The sequence below is a fragment of the Sinocyclocheilus anshuiensis genome, unplaced genomic scaffold (assembly GCF_001515605.1).
Source record: "Sinocyclocheilus anshuiensis isolate Anshui unplaced genomic scaffold, SAMN03320099.WGS_v1.1 scaffold269, whole genome shotgun sequence".
NCBI classification, from domain to species: Eukaryota; Metazoa; Chordata; class Actinopteri; order Cypriniformes; family Cyprinidae; genus Sinocyclocheilus; species Sinocyclocheilus anshuiensis.
The window spans coordinates 1396731-1415406 of record NW_015536474.1 but is presented as its reverse complement, the minus strand read 5'-3'; the positions used below and the strand labels follow the sequence as shown (position 1 = coordinate 1415406).

Genomic DNA, 18676 nt, shown 5'->3' with positions numbered 1-18676 from the left:
ATGCAGAAAAGCCGCCTCTTTTTCCGAATCGCGTAGATGACCACTATTTTTCTTTCATCTCTTCTGATACATTTTCAGTCAAATCGTTTTCTGTGTGCTAGATCAGAGCTAGAACCCTGCATTTCAGCCCGGGCCCGAGCCCGACGGGCCCCGACTTTTTTACGCCCCTCGGGCTGGGCTTCAGGACAATTTTCACGTCATAGTTCAGACGTGGGCAGGGCTTCGGGCCTGTTTTAGGCTTCTCCTTATTTTTATATTTTAGACATCCATCAATTAGTGATGAAAACATTGCCGTGCTGGTGGAAACAACACGAGACCGTGCTACCGTGACTGTCAAGAGCGGCTCGACGGTGTTTAGTGTTCAGCAGCAGCAGCATGCTTGCCGTCAGCGCAGCTGAAGAGTTCTGTGTTCAAATGCACGCAATAGGCTTAAGTTTGCCGCAAAGCATTGGCAAAAGTAATTACCATAAATGCGTCAGGGGGAAACAGTAAGGAGATATTTTAATTATTTACTAATAAACTAGTGTTTTCTGAGTCGGTGTCGCAAGGATGAAGTTGCCGATCCTGACTCGCCATCTCCTCAGACGCGCCTTTAGAGAGAAGTGCATCTTTACGGATTATGATTATAATGAAAGAGTTTTTGTTTTTTATTTGTTTTATTTCATTTGAATTCGTGACAGGCCGCGGGTTGAGAACCACTGGCTTATAGCATAAGGTCAAGTCCACGTTGCACTTTAAAGGCCCTGATACACTTCAAACGAAATTGAAAAACAAACTGGTGTGGCATCATTTCAAGCAAAGTTTGTATGGAGTTGTCTGGAAGTTCAAAACATCTTGCTCTGGCTGGTAAACAGTTTCCAACTGCCACTGGTCCATGGCTATTATGTAATATGTTAGTGTGGCTTTGTGGCTCTGCCTTCTTTGACGTGGAAATCTTCTCTGGTTCATTTCTTTTGTTAAGTCCATTGAGGTCATATGCAATTAAAAACTTGAACACTCTGTTCAGCTGCTTCATAGTAGAAATTGTAATTCTGCAATGCTAATCTAAAGTGACACTGACACTGTTTTTTCATGTTTAAAGGGGTCATTTGATGCGATTTCAAGTTTTCCTTTCTCTTTGGAGTGTTACAAGCTGTTCATGAATAGATATGATCCCTAAAGTTGCAAAGACTAAAGTCTCAAACCCAAAGAGATATTCTTTATAAAAGTTAAGACTGGTCTGAAGGCGCTGTGTGTTTCGTTGTGAAAGCGAAACTACTTTGTTTGGCCTTCCAAAAATGGACACGACTAGAAATCAGTGGTTAAGTTGTATTTACAACACTGTTCCAGAACAGTTCAACCCAAATATTCAGATGTGTGCAGCTAGGGCTGGGCGATATAGCTAAAGAAATGTATCAACGCGAACATTTTTTCTATCGATATCGAAGAAGGTGTACCTTCGATAAATATCGATACCGTTTTATCGCCCAGGCCTCAGAGGAAACCTCACTTTTCAGACCGATGAGCTTTGTAAAAATCAGCGCGTTTCAGAAAGGCGGGGCATAGAGGAGAAACAATAATGTACAGTATGTGGAAAATAATGTGTTTTTTGAACCTTAAACCGCATAAACACATTTCATTACACCAAATACAGAAAATAATGTTCTTTTTTGCAATATCATATGACCCCTTTAAGACTGTAAAGCTGCTTGCTTTATACAACAGTGTCTGTTGTATGAAGTAGTGGTCGACGGATAAGGATTTTTTTGATTGCTGATGCATATGCCGATATCTTAGAGAGCAGGGTGGCCGATATAATACCGAAATAAATTATATCACTATTTAATTTAAAGATTGTAAAAGCACATGCATAATTGAGGAAATTAAATTTATATTTATTTTACATTATTTGGAACTCTGAATAGGGACTGACAGGCGCTGACATTCTTAGTGTTGTCAAAATAAAAGTCCTATGCACTGTAAAAAATTAAATTTAAATGTAGTAAAAGCACAAGCATAACTGCTGAAATGAAATGTGTTTATTTTAAATAATTTGAAAATGATTAAATATGAAAATTGATAAAAAAAATACATCTGTAAAATAAACTTCTATTTAGATGACAACTGCTATCAGTACTAGTACTACTAACAATAGAAAAAGAAACGCTACAATTCTTGGTATAAATTTACTTTTTTTGTTTAACAGTTCTTCTGTCTACTAATTAATTATTACAACTGTTAAATGGAGACAGTATATTAAAGATGGAGAATGGGAGTTCCGTGCGCTCAGACAAAGACCCAAGACGTGTCACTCGTATAGTTTTGAATGGGGAAAAATGCAACCCTCAATATGGCCGCTCTATCGAACGAAGCCCCGCCTTCTGAGCAAAAGAGCCAATCCCTAATCGGTAAAGTCAGCGTGTCACTGCAGCTGCTGTTAGAAGTCCCGGTTGCTATAGAAACAGTCAGCAGTCTGAGACGTGCGCTCAGGACTGCGCATGCGCACTGGCTGGTCTAGCCTGAGAAATAAACTTTTTTTTAATGCTATTTGAGCAAAATAAACAACATTTATGAGACTGTTGTTGTCAGATTTCATTGGTGATTTCAAATATGAAATTGAATCGCAAGCTTGGCGAGCAGTTTTGTAGAATTTGATATTTCCCCATTCAAAGAGATAGGAGCTGCACTTGCATGCCCGAGAGGCGTGCCTTAAAGTGACTTTGGCTCAGATGCTGACATTCTCAGTGCTGTCAAAATAAAAGTCCTGTGCACTATTAAAATAAAAGTTCGCTTTGGACACATCTCCAAACAGAAAAACTTTCTGGCCCATGCCGATAATTAAAAATTCCAGATATCGGCCGATATATCAGCTGACCACTAGTATAAAGGGCTATATAAATAAACATGATGTGACTAGACTGCCGAATTGCAGATCTGGTACAAACATATCCACATCGCTATGATCAAATGCTGTTTTCTCTCCACTGTCATTTTTGTTGTTTATTTTGTTATTGAGAGGAGAGTGCGCAGCATATTCATATTTATCTAAACGCCATTCCCAGCAGTGTGTGTGGTGTCGGACAGTATACCGCTGCTCAGTTATATCAAACATTTTTTTACCACTAAACGAGGAATGAAAAATAACTTCTTCATGAGTATATCAGGCCCTTAACAGTCTGCAGCTGAATTCCTATCAACCCTGAAACCAACATATGACATTCGGAAGTAGCAGGACGGAATTATATCGTATCGACCGAAATTAAGAAATATATCGTGATATCAATTTTGGCCATATCGTCCAGCCCTAAGCAGGAGGCAGTTTTCCCTGATAAAAACACAGCATTTAAGCATCTGAAGTGACATTTATGGAGTCTGGTTTGTGACAGAACTGTGATGCACTTCCATACATATCTGCTTGAAGGACGTGGGGCATTTATCAAAGCTGAAGCCACAGTTAGAGACTTTATATCAGGCCTGCAGTGTCAGATTGACAAGGAGAAACTCTCCAAGAACTGTACTTATCCAGAGTGAGAAAACAAATTCCTCGTATGTGTAAACATACCTGGCAATAAAGCTCATTCTGATTCTGAAGGACATGTCGGGGCCACTAAGCTCCTCTAAAGTGGAGCAGGAAGCCATGAAGGGAGGGAGTGAGTGAGGGTGAGGAAACCAGAATAAGCCGTATCTAAGGATCCAGGAATAGCTCAACTAGCTCCATGCGGTTAACAAGGAAAAGACAGAAGAAGACGAGGAGGAGTAAAGTGGTGGAGATGTTGATTAGATGAGTGTTTTTGTGAGTCTGTGCATGTGTGAGCGTACAAACTTCATCAGGAGAGAGAGCTTAGTCAGAGTATTGAGGAGGAATGGATGAAGGTCTAGACTGAAGATCATGACTGAGAAACTAGGTAAGTCCACAGCAGAGCTGGTGTGTGTTAAACCTCTCTCAGCCTCTCAGGTCTGGAGTCAGGAGGGTGTGACCTTTCTGACCTCTGCCTGTGTTTCAGAGCGTTAACTCTTGGTTAAGGTTGACATCTGTCTGTTCATGTCCTGTACAACAAAGAGGAACAGTTAGCTTTGGCTCTGTCAGTCTATAGTTTTAAAGAATCCATGAAGGCACAATTTTCTTTCCTGTGCTGATGTATTTCCTGTTGAGACAGGAAGTTGGGGCGGAACATGCACTACTGCTAAAAAGTTTGTTATTAGTAAGATTGTAAAGGAAATTAATCATTTTATTCAGCAAGGATGCATTAAATGCATTGAACTTTCTGTCTATCAAAGAATCCTGAAAAAAAAGTATCACGAGTTGCACAAAAATATTAAGCAGCACAGCTGTTTTCAGCATTGATAATATTAAGAAATGTTTCTTGAGCAGCAAATCAGCATATTAGAATGATTTCTGAAGGATCATGTGACACTGAAGACTGGAGTGATGATGCTGAAAATTCAGCTTTACATCACAGGAATAAATTACATTATAAAATGCATTAAAATAGAAAACAGTTATTTTAAATTGTAATAATATTTCACAGTATTACAATTGTACTGTAATTTTGATCAAATAAATGCAGCATAAAAGATTTATTTAAAAAAATACTTACACCTAAGATTAATAAAGGCTGTGATATATTGTCCATTTTTATTGTTTATTTTTTGGTCAATTTGAAGCACCTTGAATTTATTGGGTCTTTAATTCACATGTCTTTTAATGTAAAGATGAAAATATTCCAATATCTTAAGTAAAAAGTATTTACTTTTTTTTTTTTAATCATAATTTTGAGTGAAAAAAAAATCTGACACTAAGGTGGGCCTACTTAACATGAACTGTATGTGTGTATTCACCTGTGTCCATGTTTTCTTCTACAGCACGCAAACAGGAAATCATCAAGATCACAGAGCAGCTGATAGAAGCCATCAATAATGGGGACTTTGATGCCTATGCGTATGTTACAGACACAATGTTATGCTATGCTTTCTTACAGACACAAACCACTTTGGCCCAACACATACTATATTGTACAAATATAAGAGCACTATAGCGGCCATTAGTGTAAACTGTCTTCTTCTACAGTCAGTTCTGCTCGCATGGTGGAGCAACAGTTTTATTAAGAGTAAGATGAAAGTAACTATCCATGTATATAGCAGCTACCTGAATAATAATACACAATGGGATCGTTGTAACAGGAAAATCTGTGACCCTGGATTGACATCCTTTGAACCCGAGGCTTTGGGGAACCTGGTTGAGGGAATGGACTTCCATAGATTCTACTTTGAGAACTGTAAGTGTGTTCAAGCAGAAAGACTAAATCATTTATGTGTCTTATAAATCACAAGAAATGGCAGTAGCACCATGCACATGATCTTTCTCCGTGTGTGTGTTTCTCCGCAGTGCTTTCTAAGAACAGCAAGCCCATCCACACCACTATCCTGAACCCTCACGTCCACCTGATTGGAGAAGAGGCCGCCTGCATCGCCTACATCCGCCTCACTCAGTTTGTGGATGGGCAGGGCCGGCCATGCAGCAGCCAGTCAGAGGAGACCCGCGTGTGGCACCGCCGGGACTCCAAATGGCAAAACGTTCATTTCCACTGCTCCGGTGCGCCGGCTGCCCCTCTCCAGTGAAGGTGACGCTTGGATTTGTTTTCACACTGGAGCTTTTTGTGTGGATTCAGATCTGTTTCTCAGTAGAGTTTGATTGTTTTGGTTGTTGTCAAAATGGATTCTGAACAGATCTAGACACCAGAATATAGAAAAACTTGAGGGTGGGCTCTTTTGACTTGCAGTAACACCCTGGCATTGTGAATGAGAGTACTGATGCACATTTTCTTCAGAAAGTGTAAATCTATATCAAGATTGCACATAGTTAAATACATAAATTAAAAACAAATATAAAATATACATCATAATCATTAAGATTTTATCGAGATAAATTATTGTTGTTGTTTTTTATTCAGCAAAGACGCATTTACTAAATAATGTTACAATTCAGCTTTTCCATACAGGAATAAATTATATTTTAAAATATAATCAAATAGAAAACATTTAAATTTGTAATATTTCATAATATTACTGTTTTTGCTGTATGTTCATCAAACAGATGCAACCTTGGTAAGCATAAGCAGGGTTATAATAGTTAACTGAAACGGACACCATAAAAACATTTTCTTCACCTGAAATAAAATACACAATAACTGAAATAAATAAAATATAAAAAACATAAACTCATTTTATCTCTGCTTATTGACAAGGCAACATTTCTCATTTTCATTTAGTTTAACTTGATGTACTAAAATAACTAAAACTGAAATAAAAATATGTAGACAGCTTAAAAAATATAAAAACAAAACAAAATTATGACATATTAAAAAAATATAAAAAAAACTAAAATGACAAAAACAAGACAATTACACAACTTTAACTAAAATTAAAATAAAAACAGAAAATATCAAATAAAAATTAATTCAAAATATTAATAAAAACTAATACTATTTCAGTTATACTAAAAAAGCTCATAAGAGCATAAGAAACTTTCAAAAAGAAAGTCTTTCAAAAATATTACTGTCCTCAAACTTTTGAACAGTATTATGATTTTATACAAAAAAAATCCTCGTTTAAGGTCATTTATAGTAATTCAAATAAATTAATATTAACTATATAATAATAATTAATAAACATTAATAAAAACATTTTTAAATAGTTTTTTATATTTTTAAATATATGTATATTTTATTTGATATATTTTTGAACATTCAGTGAGAGCTGATTAAAAACAGCGTTTCTGTGTTTTTGTATTTCAGAGCGGCCCTGCAAGCGATACATTAGATGTGAGTGCCCTTCACGGAGGTGAAGGACAGGGAGGACTGATAAGATGGCAGCAGAGGTCCAGCGTCGGAGCGCTCCGAACCCTCCAGCCTTCCAACGCTGGACACAGCCGTCCTCCCCTGCATGCAAACCAACAGTTATCTCTCTGCCAGAACCACCCTCACCTCTGACTCCACCCAGCACGCTCCCGACCGAACGTCTTTATCCCAAGACTCAAGATTACATATATTAATCATCGAGAGCGATCATAGACTCCAGGTTCCCGTCTAGAGTTCTAATAACCCGCACGATTGCCGCCTTATCCACGGTCCTTCGCACTCGTCTTCACTGGCCTTATGCCCCCTGCGCCCAGGTACTCCCAAATACAGTAGATCATGTTTTAATAAAAATATCATCATTATTATTGTATTTATTGTTATTGTTACTACTATTGATTATATATGATTATTACTTCCGTCAGGATTCTAAGTATTGCTGTTGTTCTTGAGATTGTATATTTGATGGTCAAATTACTGATGTTTCGTTTTAAAACACTTATTTTCTTCTCTTTTTTTTAAGCATGGATTAAAAAAAAATTTATTTTTTTTTTGGTGTTCAGGTAATCTGAAGTCTATTTCGGCAGTGCTGTATGTTAAAGTTCACAGCTCGCTGGTAAAAGTAAAAAAGCAGCAGCGCACACGTGGTTTTAAGATTCAAAACTCATAGTCAATTTTCTCGCGAATATGGTGGCGAGCAGATTTTCTGTCACCGCGATCAGTGTTTGTATTATCAGGTCACCAATTAGATAGATCTCTTGGAGGCAGCTGACATCATCACATCATTGAGATTCGCCTCGTATATATCTGCAGGTTGCCAAGTTTAATTTCCTTCAAAAAGAGCTGTTTGTCTTTAAATCAGAGCATAATCTCATGTATTGGCCCTTGATGACCAGCAGCTGATGTGTCCTTCTTATTGACAATCAATGCTGATCTGGTTTTATGTGAGTTTTGGTGGTCTGTGAGACTAGGAATGTCTGTTTAAGCTTGTCGTCTTTTTCTCAAGGGATCTTGTAGGATGTTTCGAATGAGTACAGCATGTTGTTTTTAAGGGCCTTTCATTTAAAGCAGCAGCTAATTTACTGCTGTTCGCTGGCCAAGTGTGTTTAAGATTTAAATAGCCATTCTGGATCCCACGGTGATCAGAAACCTGTGAATTTTAACGTGTTTCTACCGTCGTCACAGGAATGTTGTGATTCACCTCGACTCAGGCACCTACAGCTATTCTTTGTTTTCTTTTTGTTCTGTACACGCAGGAACTTTTTATATATAATTTATGTGGTGTAATTAAGGCAGTTTTGTTCTTTGTGTTTTTTTTTTTAACGTGTGTGTGTGTGTGTGTGTGTACGTGTGTGTGGTTTTACAATACAATGGCACTGATATCCTGAATGTGAAAGCATCGTCACTGTATTAAAGTGTTGAAAGCCATAGCGCACAGAGCGAGAATTTCCAGCGGATTGTAAGGATGTTTTTATAAGTGTTGTCTTTCAGTCTAGCAGAACTGGAAGATAGTCTTATGTGGATTGACTAGGGGGCTTCCTGACAACTGGTACTGTTCGTTTTTGACGTCCTGTCAAAAGATTTCTCTCCTACTGAATGTGGGCTGCTACCTGAAGTCACATGACCTTTGTTGAGGCTGCTCAGTGTGCTTTATGTTGATTTTAAAGGAATAGTTCACCCAAAAATAAAGCTTTGCTGAAAACGTACTCACCCTGAGGCCATCCAAGATGTAGATGAGTTCTACATTCATCAGAACAGAGTTGAAGAAATTTAGCATCACGTCACTTTCTCACCAATGGATCCTCTGCAGTGAATGGGTGCCGTCAGAATGAGAGTCCAAACAGCTGATAAAAACATCACAAGTAATCCATCACTCCAGTCCATCAGTTAACAAATCCATCAAGACGTTTTTAACTTCTACCCTTGTTTCCAGCAATCCATAATATTGTTTTCTCCAGTGAAAAAGTCATTTCGTCTGAATCAGGAGTGAAATATGCACAAATCAAGTACCATTTACAAGTGAAAACCATTCTAAACAAATATGTCGGTGGATTGTGATGTGAGAGGACAACAGAGGATAGTCTCACTCACTGGATGAAGTGTAATTATGCATTATGGACTCGTATTTTAGCCAGAAGCAATAGATTAAAGTTAAAAACTGTATAAATTAAAATGTTAATTGATGCACTGGAGTGGTGTGGATTACTGTGATGTTTTTATCAGCTGTTTGGACTCTCATTCTGATGGCACCCATTCACTGCAGAGCATCCATTGGTGAGCAAGTAACGTAATGCTACATTTCTCCAAATCTGTTCTGATGAACAAACAAACTCATCTACATCTTGTACGGCCTGAGGGAGAGACCATTTTTAACCAAATTTCATTTTTAGGTGAACTATTCCTTGAATTTTACTCTGAAATGTGACTTTTATGTTCACTTTAATGAGAGTTTCAAACTCTATGTAAATGGTGACAAATACAACATCCGCCGCAAACAGCAATCCGCATGTCGACGAACCGGTGTTGTTATTTCTTTCTTATATGTGTGTTTAGTATTGCAAACAATAACCGCTCAACAAATACCTTGTAAAAACTACCGCTGCATAGTGTTAACTTATGCATGAACTTCAACTTCACAGTAATACATTTTGGTGACTTTTTTTGTTTCATTCTGTTTGTTTTATACTGAATGCTGGTGATTCTATCTATTTTCTGAGCTTTGTAAGTGCACATAACTATTTTTGTCTAAAAATGATGATAATGACGATGACTATCATGGTAAAACAACTATTCTGATTGTATGGCATGCTTTTGTAAAGGCATTTGTTGTTGTTTGAGCAGTGTTGGTTGCACCCATAGAAATTGTGAAATAATGTGTTTATTAGCTTGGGTCAGTCGCAGCGTTGTCACACTAGGTCACGTTATGCATGTGTTTTTATTACGGAATGGATCTTGCTTTGGCTGCCAGTCTATAAAAGGGACCTCGAATAATGTCTGTGTTCAATGCCATTTAATCAACGACCTTCCTTGTAGGGGAAGTCGTGGCCTAATGGTTAGAGAGTCGGACTCGTAACCCAAAAGGTTGCGGGTTCGAGTCTCGTACCGGCAGGGATTGTAGGTGGAGGGAGTGAATGTACAGTGCTCTCTCCTACCTTCAATACCATGACTGAGGTGCCCTTGAGCAAGGCACCGAACCCCCAACTGCTCCCCGGGCACTGCAGCAAAAATGGCTGCCCACTGCTCCGGGTGTGTGTTCACGGTTTGTGTGTGTTCACTGCTGTGTGTGTGCACTTTGGATGGGTTAAATGCAGAGCACTAATTCCAAGTACGGGTCACCATACTTGGCCACATGTCACATGTCACTTCACTATGTCACTTGACTTGTGCTTCGCTCAAATGCTGTCTAATCCTTTAGGGGGCGCTCTTTACCACAGCGTTCTAGTTAGAAACCATGCGTAACGTAGCGTTACAAGATCTCCAAGAATTCACTCACTTTTCTGCTTAAAAACAGAAACACGATCTTGATGCACTAACAAATTGTTAATGAAACCTAAATGTATATACACTGAATAACCACCAAATGAGTGTTTAATCTGTTATCAAGTGAGTTCTTCTCCAAACACAATGGCCTGTAGGTTGAAGTGATGAGTGATCTAATCTAATCAGGCCACTAATGGGAAGCTGGTGTGTGTTTGAGTGTGTTAGTGTTACACATAATGTGAAAGAGTGAATCAGTGTTGTGTTTCTCTAGTGGTGACGCATTGCTGCTCTTACAACATCAAGCCAATTGCTATTTGTAGTATTCACATTTGCTCCCAATGTCTTTTGTAATCTTTTGCTTAAGTCTTAACGGCTTCACATTTCTCTGAAGATCAGCCTTCCAACTTTGCAGAGTTTTTTTTTTTTTTGTATATAATCTCAAATCCTGCAACGGGATGATGTGGATTTCTCCTGATTCTTCTCATTAATATTCATATCTGTTCTTCCAATGTGCTCTCCCTCTTTTTCTCTCTATGTGTGCTATAGGAAATGTATTAAGATGTTATCAGTATTATCAATAAAAAGACTATGTCAAAACCCATGTGGTGGTTTTTATATCTACTGTATACTGAACTAAATGCTGTTCTGCTGACAGAGTGATCTTGCTAATAAACGTACGAGGCTTTATCTTAATGACCAGCTGCCTCTGAAAGCTGATAAGATATGAGAAAACAGCATGTGAATTTATTTCACAACTGTGTGTACTTTTGAGTGCTGAGTCACTAAAAACGGTTTGTGTTCAGTGGAAACTGGTGTAAATACCTATTACAGACAGTTGTTTGCACCAGTTGTCCAGTACTCTGGCCAGATGAATCAACAATGGCTGTTTACATGCTCATCATTAAGTTATGGTTATACTTGTTAAAGCATGCAGTCTTGTGCATACAAAACGTCTTAATAAACAGGTTTTTGATTGCATATGTTATATTAGTTTATAAACGTACGCAAACTTAGGCATATAAAATACTAAATATAGGGACAAAATAGATCTTTCCATGAGTTAAAAGGTCAAAATAGACCTGATCCATGATTCTTCCTGAAGTCTTCCAGAAACTGAAATATTACACTTTTTTTTTCTTTTTATTTGTGTTTCTTTTAGGAAACAAAACTGCAGTATAAGATGCACAAAACCCTTTCCGAAGGTTACACGGTAGCCTACAGTAAATATGTAAAATGGTATTACCATGGTTCTTAATTATGTACCATGGTAATGAATAATCAAGTTATTTATAAAATATAATTTGGTTTGCTAAGAACCAACTACTTCTTTAATATATATGGTATTTTCCTAGTAAAGATAAATATTTGCGTAATGTTTTGATCTTTACACAAAATGTGCAGAAAAAAAGCTCGCGCCGTGCCGCTAACGTCATGCGAGCTCGTGACGCGGAGCAGGTGCTCGCGCTGCCTAGAAACGAGCGACTCGTTTATCTGATTACGAGACCCGTCCCGCTCCTGATACCTCACTCTTTCCCTTTAATTTTTGTGTTTTATGACATTAAACTGCACTATACAGGATCTCCTGCTCTGAGAGTAAGTATCTGAATCGCTTTTATCTATATTTTCGCAGCGCTTTTGATTTGAATGATTCTGTCAGTGAGGCGTTAGCGAGTCAGTTCTGCATCTGTCAGCAGCCTTGCCGGTACTGAGGAGAAAACTTTGTAATTAGACACAGTTAATGCTGTATTTATTTTTAAAGCGGTATAATTGTATTATCTTCCCCTGAGGCATGGGCAGTTTAAACGCATGTTTGATGGTTTAATAGAGAGTTTTGATATTAGCTCGTGTTAGCTGAAGCTAGCCGGTGTGGTCCGTTACATTACTCATGAGACCTTCACTGCTGCCAAGATTTTAAACTCTTATTTTAACTTATTAGTGACTATTTTGCTATTTGTTTATTTATTTTTTACCTCTTAAAAATCTTATTCGTTAAGAAAAGCCTTTTTCTATGCACCTATAGTCATGAAAAGTTGACATCAGAAATTCTTTACTATAAGAAACATTTATGTAATTATTTCTGATGATTTTCCACACACTGTTGAAAAGTTTAATGTCGTATCATGCTCGACAAGGTTTTGGTATCCACTGATTTACTGTACACACATTACAGGTTCAGCATTCCTGATGCAAGCAGAGTACAAGTGTCTTTTTATACAGTGTTTGAACTTCTTATTGCAGAAATGACGGCTGTTTTGAGATATGGATGTAATTTAGAGTGTTTCAGGGTTTAAAAATGTTGTTCCACACATATAATCAGTCTTCATAAATTAAAGGACAGCACACAAGTGCAACTGTCTCAGGCTTGGGAAGAATTCTTTGCATGACTTCTGATCAAAACAGACCTGTAGGACCGGCACAAAAACATTCTATTCATTCCTAAACATTTACTGTTGCCACAATTTAATTAATCTTATTTATTGACATGCTTCGTCTGGTGTTACTTTCAGTTTCCTGGGACTTTAATTGAATAGACCTTGAGCGGAGGAGTAAGAGGACAAGCACCTTTATTAAAGGAACACATCCAGGATCTGTTGGATTCAGTGCTGCGTGGAGCTTTAGTTCTCGTGGTTGGTTTGGAGAGGCAGTGGAGCTGGTTTAAAGACTGCGATGCATCGCTTAAGGACTTGCGCTGCACGGCTACGGCCGCTCACAGCCTCTCAGAATGCTCCAAGTTTCTCACAACAAAGGACAGCAGTGACGCCCGGGGCCCTAAGGACGTTTCAGCCCTTTAGGTGCTATGCGGCCCCTGTCGCCGCTGAGCCTTTTCTCAATGGGACGAGCTCCAACTATGTGGAAGAGATGTACTACGCATGGCTGGAGAACCCAAAGAGTGTGCACAAGGTAAGACGTCGGCTCTCAGCATAGAGGATTTTGTGACGAAATCCTGGCTTCATTGCTGCTATACCAAAGTTATGATGCTTAAAATCCATGTGGAATCAAAATTCACCCTGTTTACTTTCACAATACACATTCTTGTTCATATTGTGAAAGACTAATCTGTGCATGTTACACTAGAGAAAAACAATTGTCTTCGTAATCTTTCATCACAACTTAATAACTTCTCAAAGGACTTTCCTTTTTGGTCTTCAGGTTCATTTTTAAAAGGTGAATTGGTAATTGTTTGCGTGTTGAAAGAGCAGTTCACCCAAAATGAAAGTCATCATTTACTTACTTCCAATTTAATATAAACCTATATTTATGGTGCAGAAAAAGTGATTATTTGAGGACTCAATTCAAGCACCAATATGAATTTTGCACAAGGTATTTTCTAAAAATCGTGACATCTGCCCTATATTCTTCTTGAGAGGTTGATATAAGAGTTACCAATGTCTTGATTTTTCTAAATGAAATGTCCACTTTTGAGTCAGATATTTAGAAATGAATCATTTGATTCAGTTCACAAGGCAGTTAGAATGATTATTTTTTGAACTGAACTGATTTGGTTGTCTAGTAAACTGCAAAGGAACTTCTGTGCTCTCCAAGGTTATGCTTGAGGACATCCATGTTTCATAATGTGAATGTTTCCCCTCTCAGACAGTAAACTTAGCTTTGCAGGGCTGTTATGTAAGACTTTTCTTTTCCATTTCACATGCCCTTGTGTGGTTTCCAGGATGTTTTCAAACTGGAACTAAATGTTTTTTGAGAAACTGTGATGAATGTATCATACTGAAACATGCTAAGTTAAGTGCAGTGGTCAAACTTGCTGTTACCCTTTCATTTAGTTTTGTATCTTTTTTTATTTGTTTGAACAACACACTTAAGCATACCTTTAGATGAACAGCCAGTACTGTCTGTATATACATTTATATATTACTATACATATTTATACACATTTATATTACTTTTTTTTTTCTTTAATTAGCTTTAACTATTTTGACCTTGAAGTATTTCACTCGTCATGAGCCTTAGAAAAAGTATAAGTGAATCTTCAAGTGGGCAGCAAAAGATAAAAGTACAAAATACAGACTATTGTGGGCAGAAGTACATAACCCCAAAAATAAATAACAAAATTTTTGTGAAAACCTATGAAGGAAGTGTGTATACAGTTTCACTACATTTCAGACTTCCCTCCTATGCCACGCTGCGAGATGATACGGCATCGGCTCTCTCAATTTAACACACTGAGCTCTTTAGCTCCTCAAAGCCTATTAGACATTTATCAGGTTAGTATGAGGTCCTGTGTGATGTGTCATTGAATCACAGTGACCCGATATGTAGGAAAGTAAGCCCTCATGAGCAGAACAAGGTCAGACGTGGTCTAGGGTTCAAACTGCTGTTCTTTTCTGTCCCTGCATGAACCTAAAGATTTGCAGATGATTGCATCAAAAGTCTTCGGTTATGCAACCGAACATCCAGCTTATCCAGTGAAGTTTTGCTGCTCGGAAAAGCAGTACTGAAGTTTGACCCCTTCCCACAGTTTACTCAGATGTGACCACAGTTCCCATCTGTATTGGAGACTTTGGAAGATGAAGCAAAGTAGATGGTTCAGATTCCTGTGTGATGATGCAAGACATCAATACTGCTAGTCGGCATCTGTTTTATCTTAATAAACCAGAATAACTCATGTACATCATTGGATGTATTTTAACAAATTAAAAGGAATCTTTTTTTTTTTTTTTTCAAATGTATTCTGTGCACAGCACTTGAAGTATTGTTATTATTCTCCTACTGTGATTTCTTTGCTCTTTTCTTAACAGTCTTGGGACATATTCTTCCGTAATGCCAACACAGGCGCTCCCCCTGGCTCTGCCTACCAAAGCCCACCTCCAGTGGGGGTGAGTCTCTCAGGACTGTCTCAGGCCCAGGCACTGGTTGGAGCTCAGCCTAATGTGGAAAAACTGGTGGAAGACCACCTTGCCGTGCAGTCCCTCATTCGTGCCTACCAGGTATGAAGGCTAAAATGTTAATTTCACCAAGGAGGTTGGAGGAGAGGACTCTACTTCTGCTGTTTTCCCATCATCTTATTATTGTACTAATAATAATTCCTGCATTTATAGTACCGTTCAAAAGTTTGGGGTCAGTAAGATTTTTTTCTTTTTAAATAAATGAGAAATTTAATCCAGCTAGGATGCATTAAATTGATTGGTAGTGTCAGACATTTTAATGTTGCAAAAGATTTCTATTTTAAATAAATGCTTTTCTTTTAAACTTTCTATTTATCAAAAATCCTGGAAAAAAATGTGTAACGGTTTCCACAAAAATATTTAACATCAAAACTGTTTTCAACATTGTTAATAATAAGAAATGTTTCTTGAACAACAAATCAACATATTAGAATAATTTCTGAAGGATCATGTGACACTGAAGACTGGAGTAATGATCCTGAAAATTCAGTTGCATCACATTAATAAATTATGTTTTCAAATATATTTAAATGGAAAACATATATTTTAAATTTGAATAATATTTCACAATATTTACTGTTTTTTTTTTTTTATTCAAAATAAATGCAGCCTAGGTGAGCATGCAAGACTTCTTTCAAAAATATTTTTTTTTAAATCTTAACAACCCCAGACTTTTGAACATTAGTGCACATTGATGTTATTTCATTGTTTTGATGACTTCACTCTGTAAAAGATTAAAGAACGAGTCAGTGTTCCTTTTTGCTGGTAGTGTACTGCCTAAATATAGTGCCCTTCCTTCCAAACTTTCCAAGTTTCAGTCATATATTGCTGGTATAATATTTGGATTAAGTAGATGAGGACCTCATATTATCCTCATTCCTCATACAAGAGGATATTTTCTACACATAATCATTATCTGCAAATCTCCACAGAATTTATTTAAATATATCCTTACCCCTGGCATATTTTTAAAATTGATTATCTTGGCTAATTTGATTAACTAAAATGCTAGGACCATTTGAATATAAAGAGTTAATCTGTGATTGCGCTCCTCTGTTAGCTTGTAAGTGCTGTTGCCTTGTTCACAGGTCAGAGGTCATCATATAGCCAAACTCGACCCTTTGGGCATCAGTTGTGTTAATTTTGACAATGCCCCGCTTACAATCGGGTCCCATCAGTCCGGTGAGAACTGCTTGTGGTGTTCAGTGTGATTGGGAGGATGCTCATTCAGTGTGTTAACATTGCTCTGTCCTTCTGTCCCTGTTCTTCTGTCATCTCTCTGGTGGTTTTCACACTCGATCTGACCCAATCTTACCTCCTTAACTGTCCATATTGTCCTCCCTTCCCCTCTTTTTCTTTTTCTTTTTCTTTCTGTACGTCTTTTTTCTGGAACTCCCTGCAGATTCGGGGGCACCATGTTGCACAGCTGGATCCTCTGGGAATTATGGATGCAGATCTTGATTCGTGCGTCCCGGCAGATATAATCACATCCTCTGATAAACTTGGTGAGGTTTTGATCAGGTGTTGGAGAATGATTGAATCTTTTTATGTGGCATGGCTTATTTTTGTGCTGTCCTCCCTTACCTGGAGTATGCATGTAGTCCAGACCTGTTTGGATATTTGCAATGGGTAAAATTCAAACACACCCAACAGTGAGTGTGGTTTGTTTGCAGGTTAAACATAATATAAACATTGCTTGGGAAATGGGTGATACTGGAGACGATGGCCTTGTTCCAAACCTAGCTGCCACTGATCAGTTGATTGCAATATTGCAATAGGCAGCTCAATACTCTAATAAGTCCTAATATACATATAGCACACACAAACATTAAGTTAAATTGTATTAGATCAAAAGGGTGCTTCTACTAAATACTGAGCAAAGGGTCTGAATACTTAGGACCATGTGATATTTCAGTTTTTCTTTTTTAATAAATCTGCAAAAATGTCAACGATTCTGTGTTTTTCTGTCAATATGGGGTGTTGTGTGTACATTAATGAGGAAAAAAAATTTACTTAAATGATTTTAGCAAATGGCTGCAATATAACAAAGAGTGAAAAATTGAAGGGGGTCTGAATACTTTCCGTACCCACTGTATATATATATATACAGGGATCAACACTAAGGATTTTTTCTAGTTCAAATTTTTACTTGCCCTGCCAACATTTTCACTGGCCCTGCCACAAAAAAAATAAAATAGTTGCTATTATCATTGTTTTTGATCTTATCTTGTATTCTAATAAATAAGCATATATGACACCAATATTTTAGATGCCAATTAGATTTTCTCTATTCTCTATTTCAATTTCGATACCACTGCAAAAATCACTAGCCAAAAATAAACATAAATATAAAGTTTAAACATTATTAAAGACAAGTGACAGCCAGTAAATAAAAAAAAATTAACAAATTACAAGTAATAGCACAATTATATATAGGCCTATAGCACAAACATGAATGAAATTATGCTTTAAGTTATGTTTGTAGTATGTTCAGGTACAGAAATTGAAAAATCACACATAAAATAACATTTGCATATTCTTCACTCTGTGTAGCACCTTGATTTTTCATAGCCATTTGAAATTAGAAGCAGCCACTGCATTTTAATCATGAATTGATAAAAAAAATAAAAATACATGTGCAATGTTTGATTTTTATTAGACTGTATAATTTCAAAATATGAAGCAAAAACAGGGTGGTCAGACTTTAGCTTTGTGAAATTACTGACTGACTGCTACAGTATTTTTTCCTCTTTGTGTCCGACTTCATAGTCTCTGGCCTCTGTTAACGGCCGTTTACAGACTAATTATAATAATAACGTAATATTTCCACACAATGGCCTTTGGGAAAATGATTGCAGTGCAGTTTGTGTGCAAGCACGGAACAGAAGATAGTCTGAAATTAAACAAAAAATGGACGGTCGATCGGTGTATCTGTATCCACTGTATAAATTCAATATAGACTAATCATTGTTAAAGCTACAAAGTTACTTGCCAGGACGGGTACTTTGACATACTTTTGTATGTATTTGCCCATTCAGGCGGCTCGCGCGTGTCGGAGACTCAGCTGTCTGTCTTTTTGGTTATTGCTACAAATATACCCCAGCGACTTAAGAAAAGCCACGTGTAAAAAGACAGTATAAATCATTATAATCCGTAATTATGTCCCCACTGGATGCTACAAATGCCTCGTTTATAATGTGTTTTAATGTTTTTGTCTCGTCGCCCTGGCCGGGACACGGCATCACAGTATGGTAAGTCACACGCTTGAGGTATTCAGCCAATCACAACGCACTGGATAGCTGGCCATTCACAGCACACCTCACTTTTCAGACCGATGAACTTTGTAAAAATCGATGCGTTTCAGAAAGGCGGGGCATAGGGGAGAAACAATAATGTACAGTATGTGGAAAATAATGTTTTTTTAACCTTAAACTGCATAAACACATTTCATTACACCAA

General features: G+C 37.5%; 2 protein-coding genes across 14 annotated transcripts in view; both read left to right on the top strand.

The window, feature by feature from the left end:
* Positions 1 to 8546, top strand: part of LOC107657058 (calcium/calmodulin-dependent protein kinase type II subunit beta-like) — an 80236-nt gene extending 71690 nt beyond the window's left edge. For all 11 annotated transcript variants that reach the window (XM_016445097.1, XM_016445171.1, XM_016445753.1 and 8 more), the window contains 4 exons: positions 4843 to 4918; positions 5161 to 5255; positions 5366 to 5600; positions 6774 to 8546. In XM_016445097.1, coding sequence (XP_016300583.1) covers positions 4843 to 4918; positions 5161 to 5255; positions 5366 to 5598 — 404 coding nt within the window. In that variant the 3' untranslated portion in view covers positions 5599 to 5600; positions 6774 to 8546. The remainder of the gene's footprint in view (positions 1 to 4842; positions 4919 to 5160; positions 5256 to 5365; positions 5601 to 6773) is intronic.
* Positions 8547 to 11782: 3236 nt separating this feature from the next.
* LOC107656768 (2-oxoglutarate dehydrogenase, mitochondrial-like) overlaps positions 11783 to 18676 on the top strand; it is a 20927-nt gene continuing 14033 nt past the window's right edge. The window contains exons 1-4 of one of the 3 annotated variants that reach the window (XM_016444746.1): positions 11783 to 11906; positions 12821 to 13214; positions 15071 to 15259; positions 16620 to 16722. In XM_016444746.1, coding sequence (XP_016300232.1) covers positions 12981 to 13214; positions 15071 to 15259; positions 16620 to 16722 — 526 coding nt within the window. In that variant the 5' untranslated portion in view covers positions 11783 to 11906; positions 12821 to 12980. Of the gene's footprint in view, positions 11907 to 12820; positions 13215 to 15070; positions 15260 to 15961; positions 16400 to 16619; positions 16723 to 18676 lie in introns of those variants that run through there. The other 2 variants (XM_016444809.1, XM_016444872.1) reach the window with 2 other exon arrangements.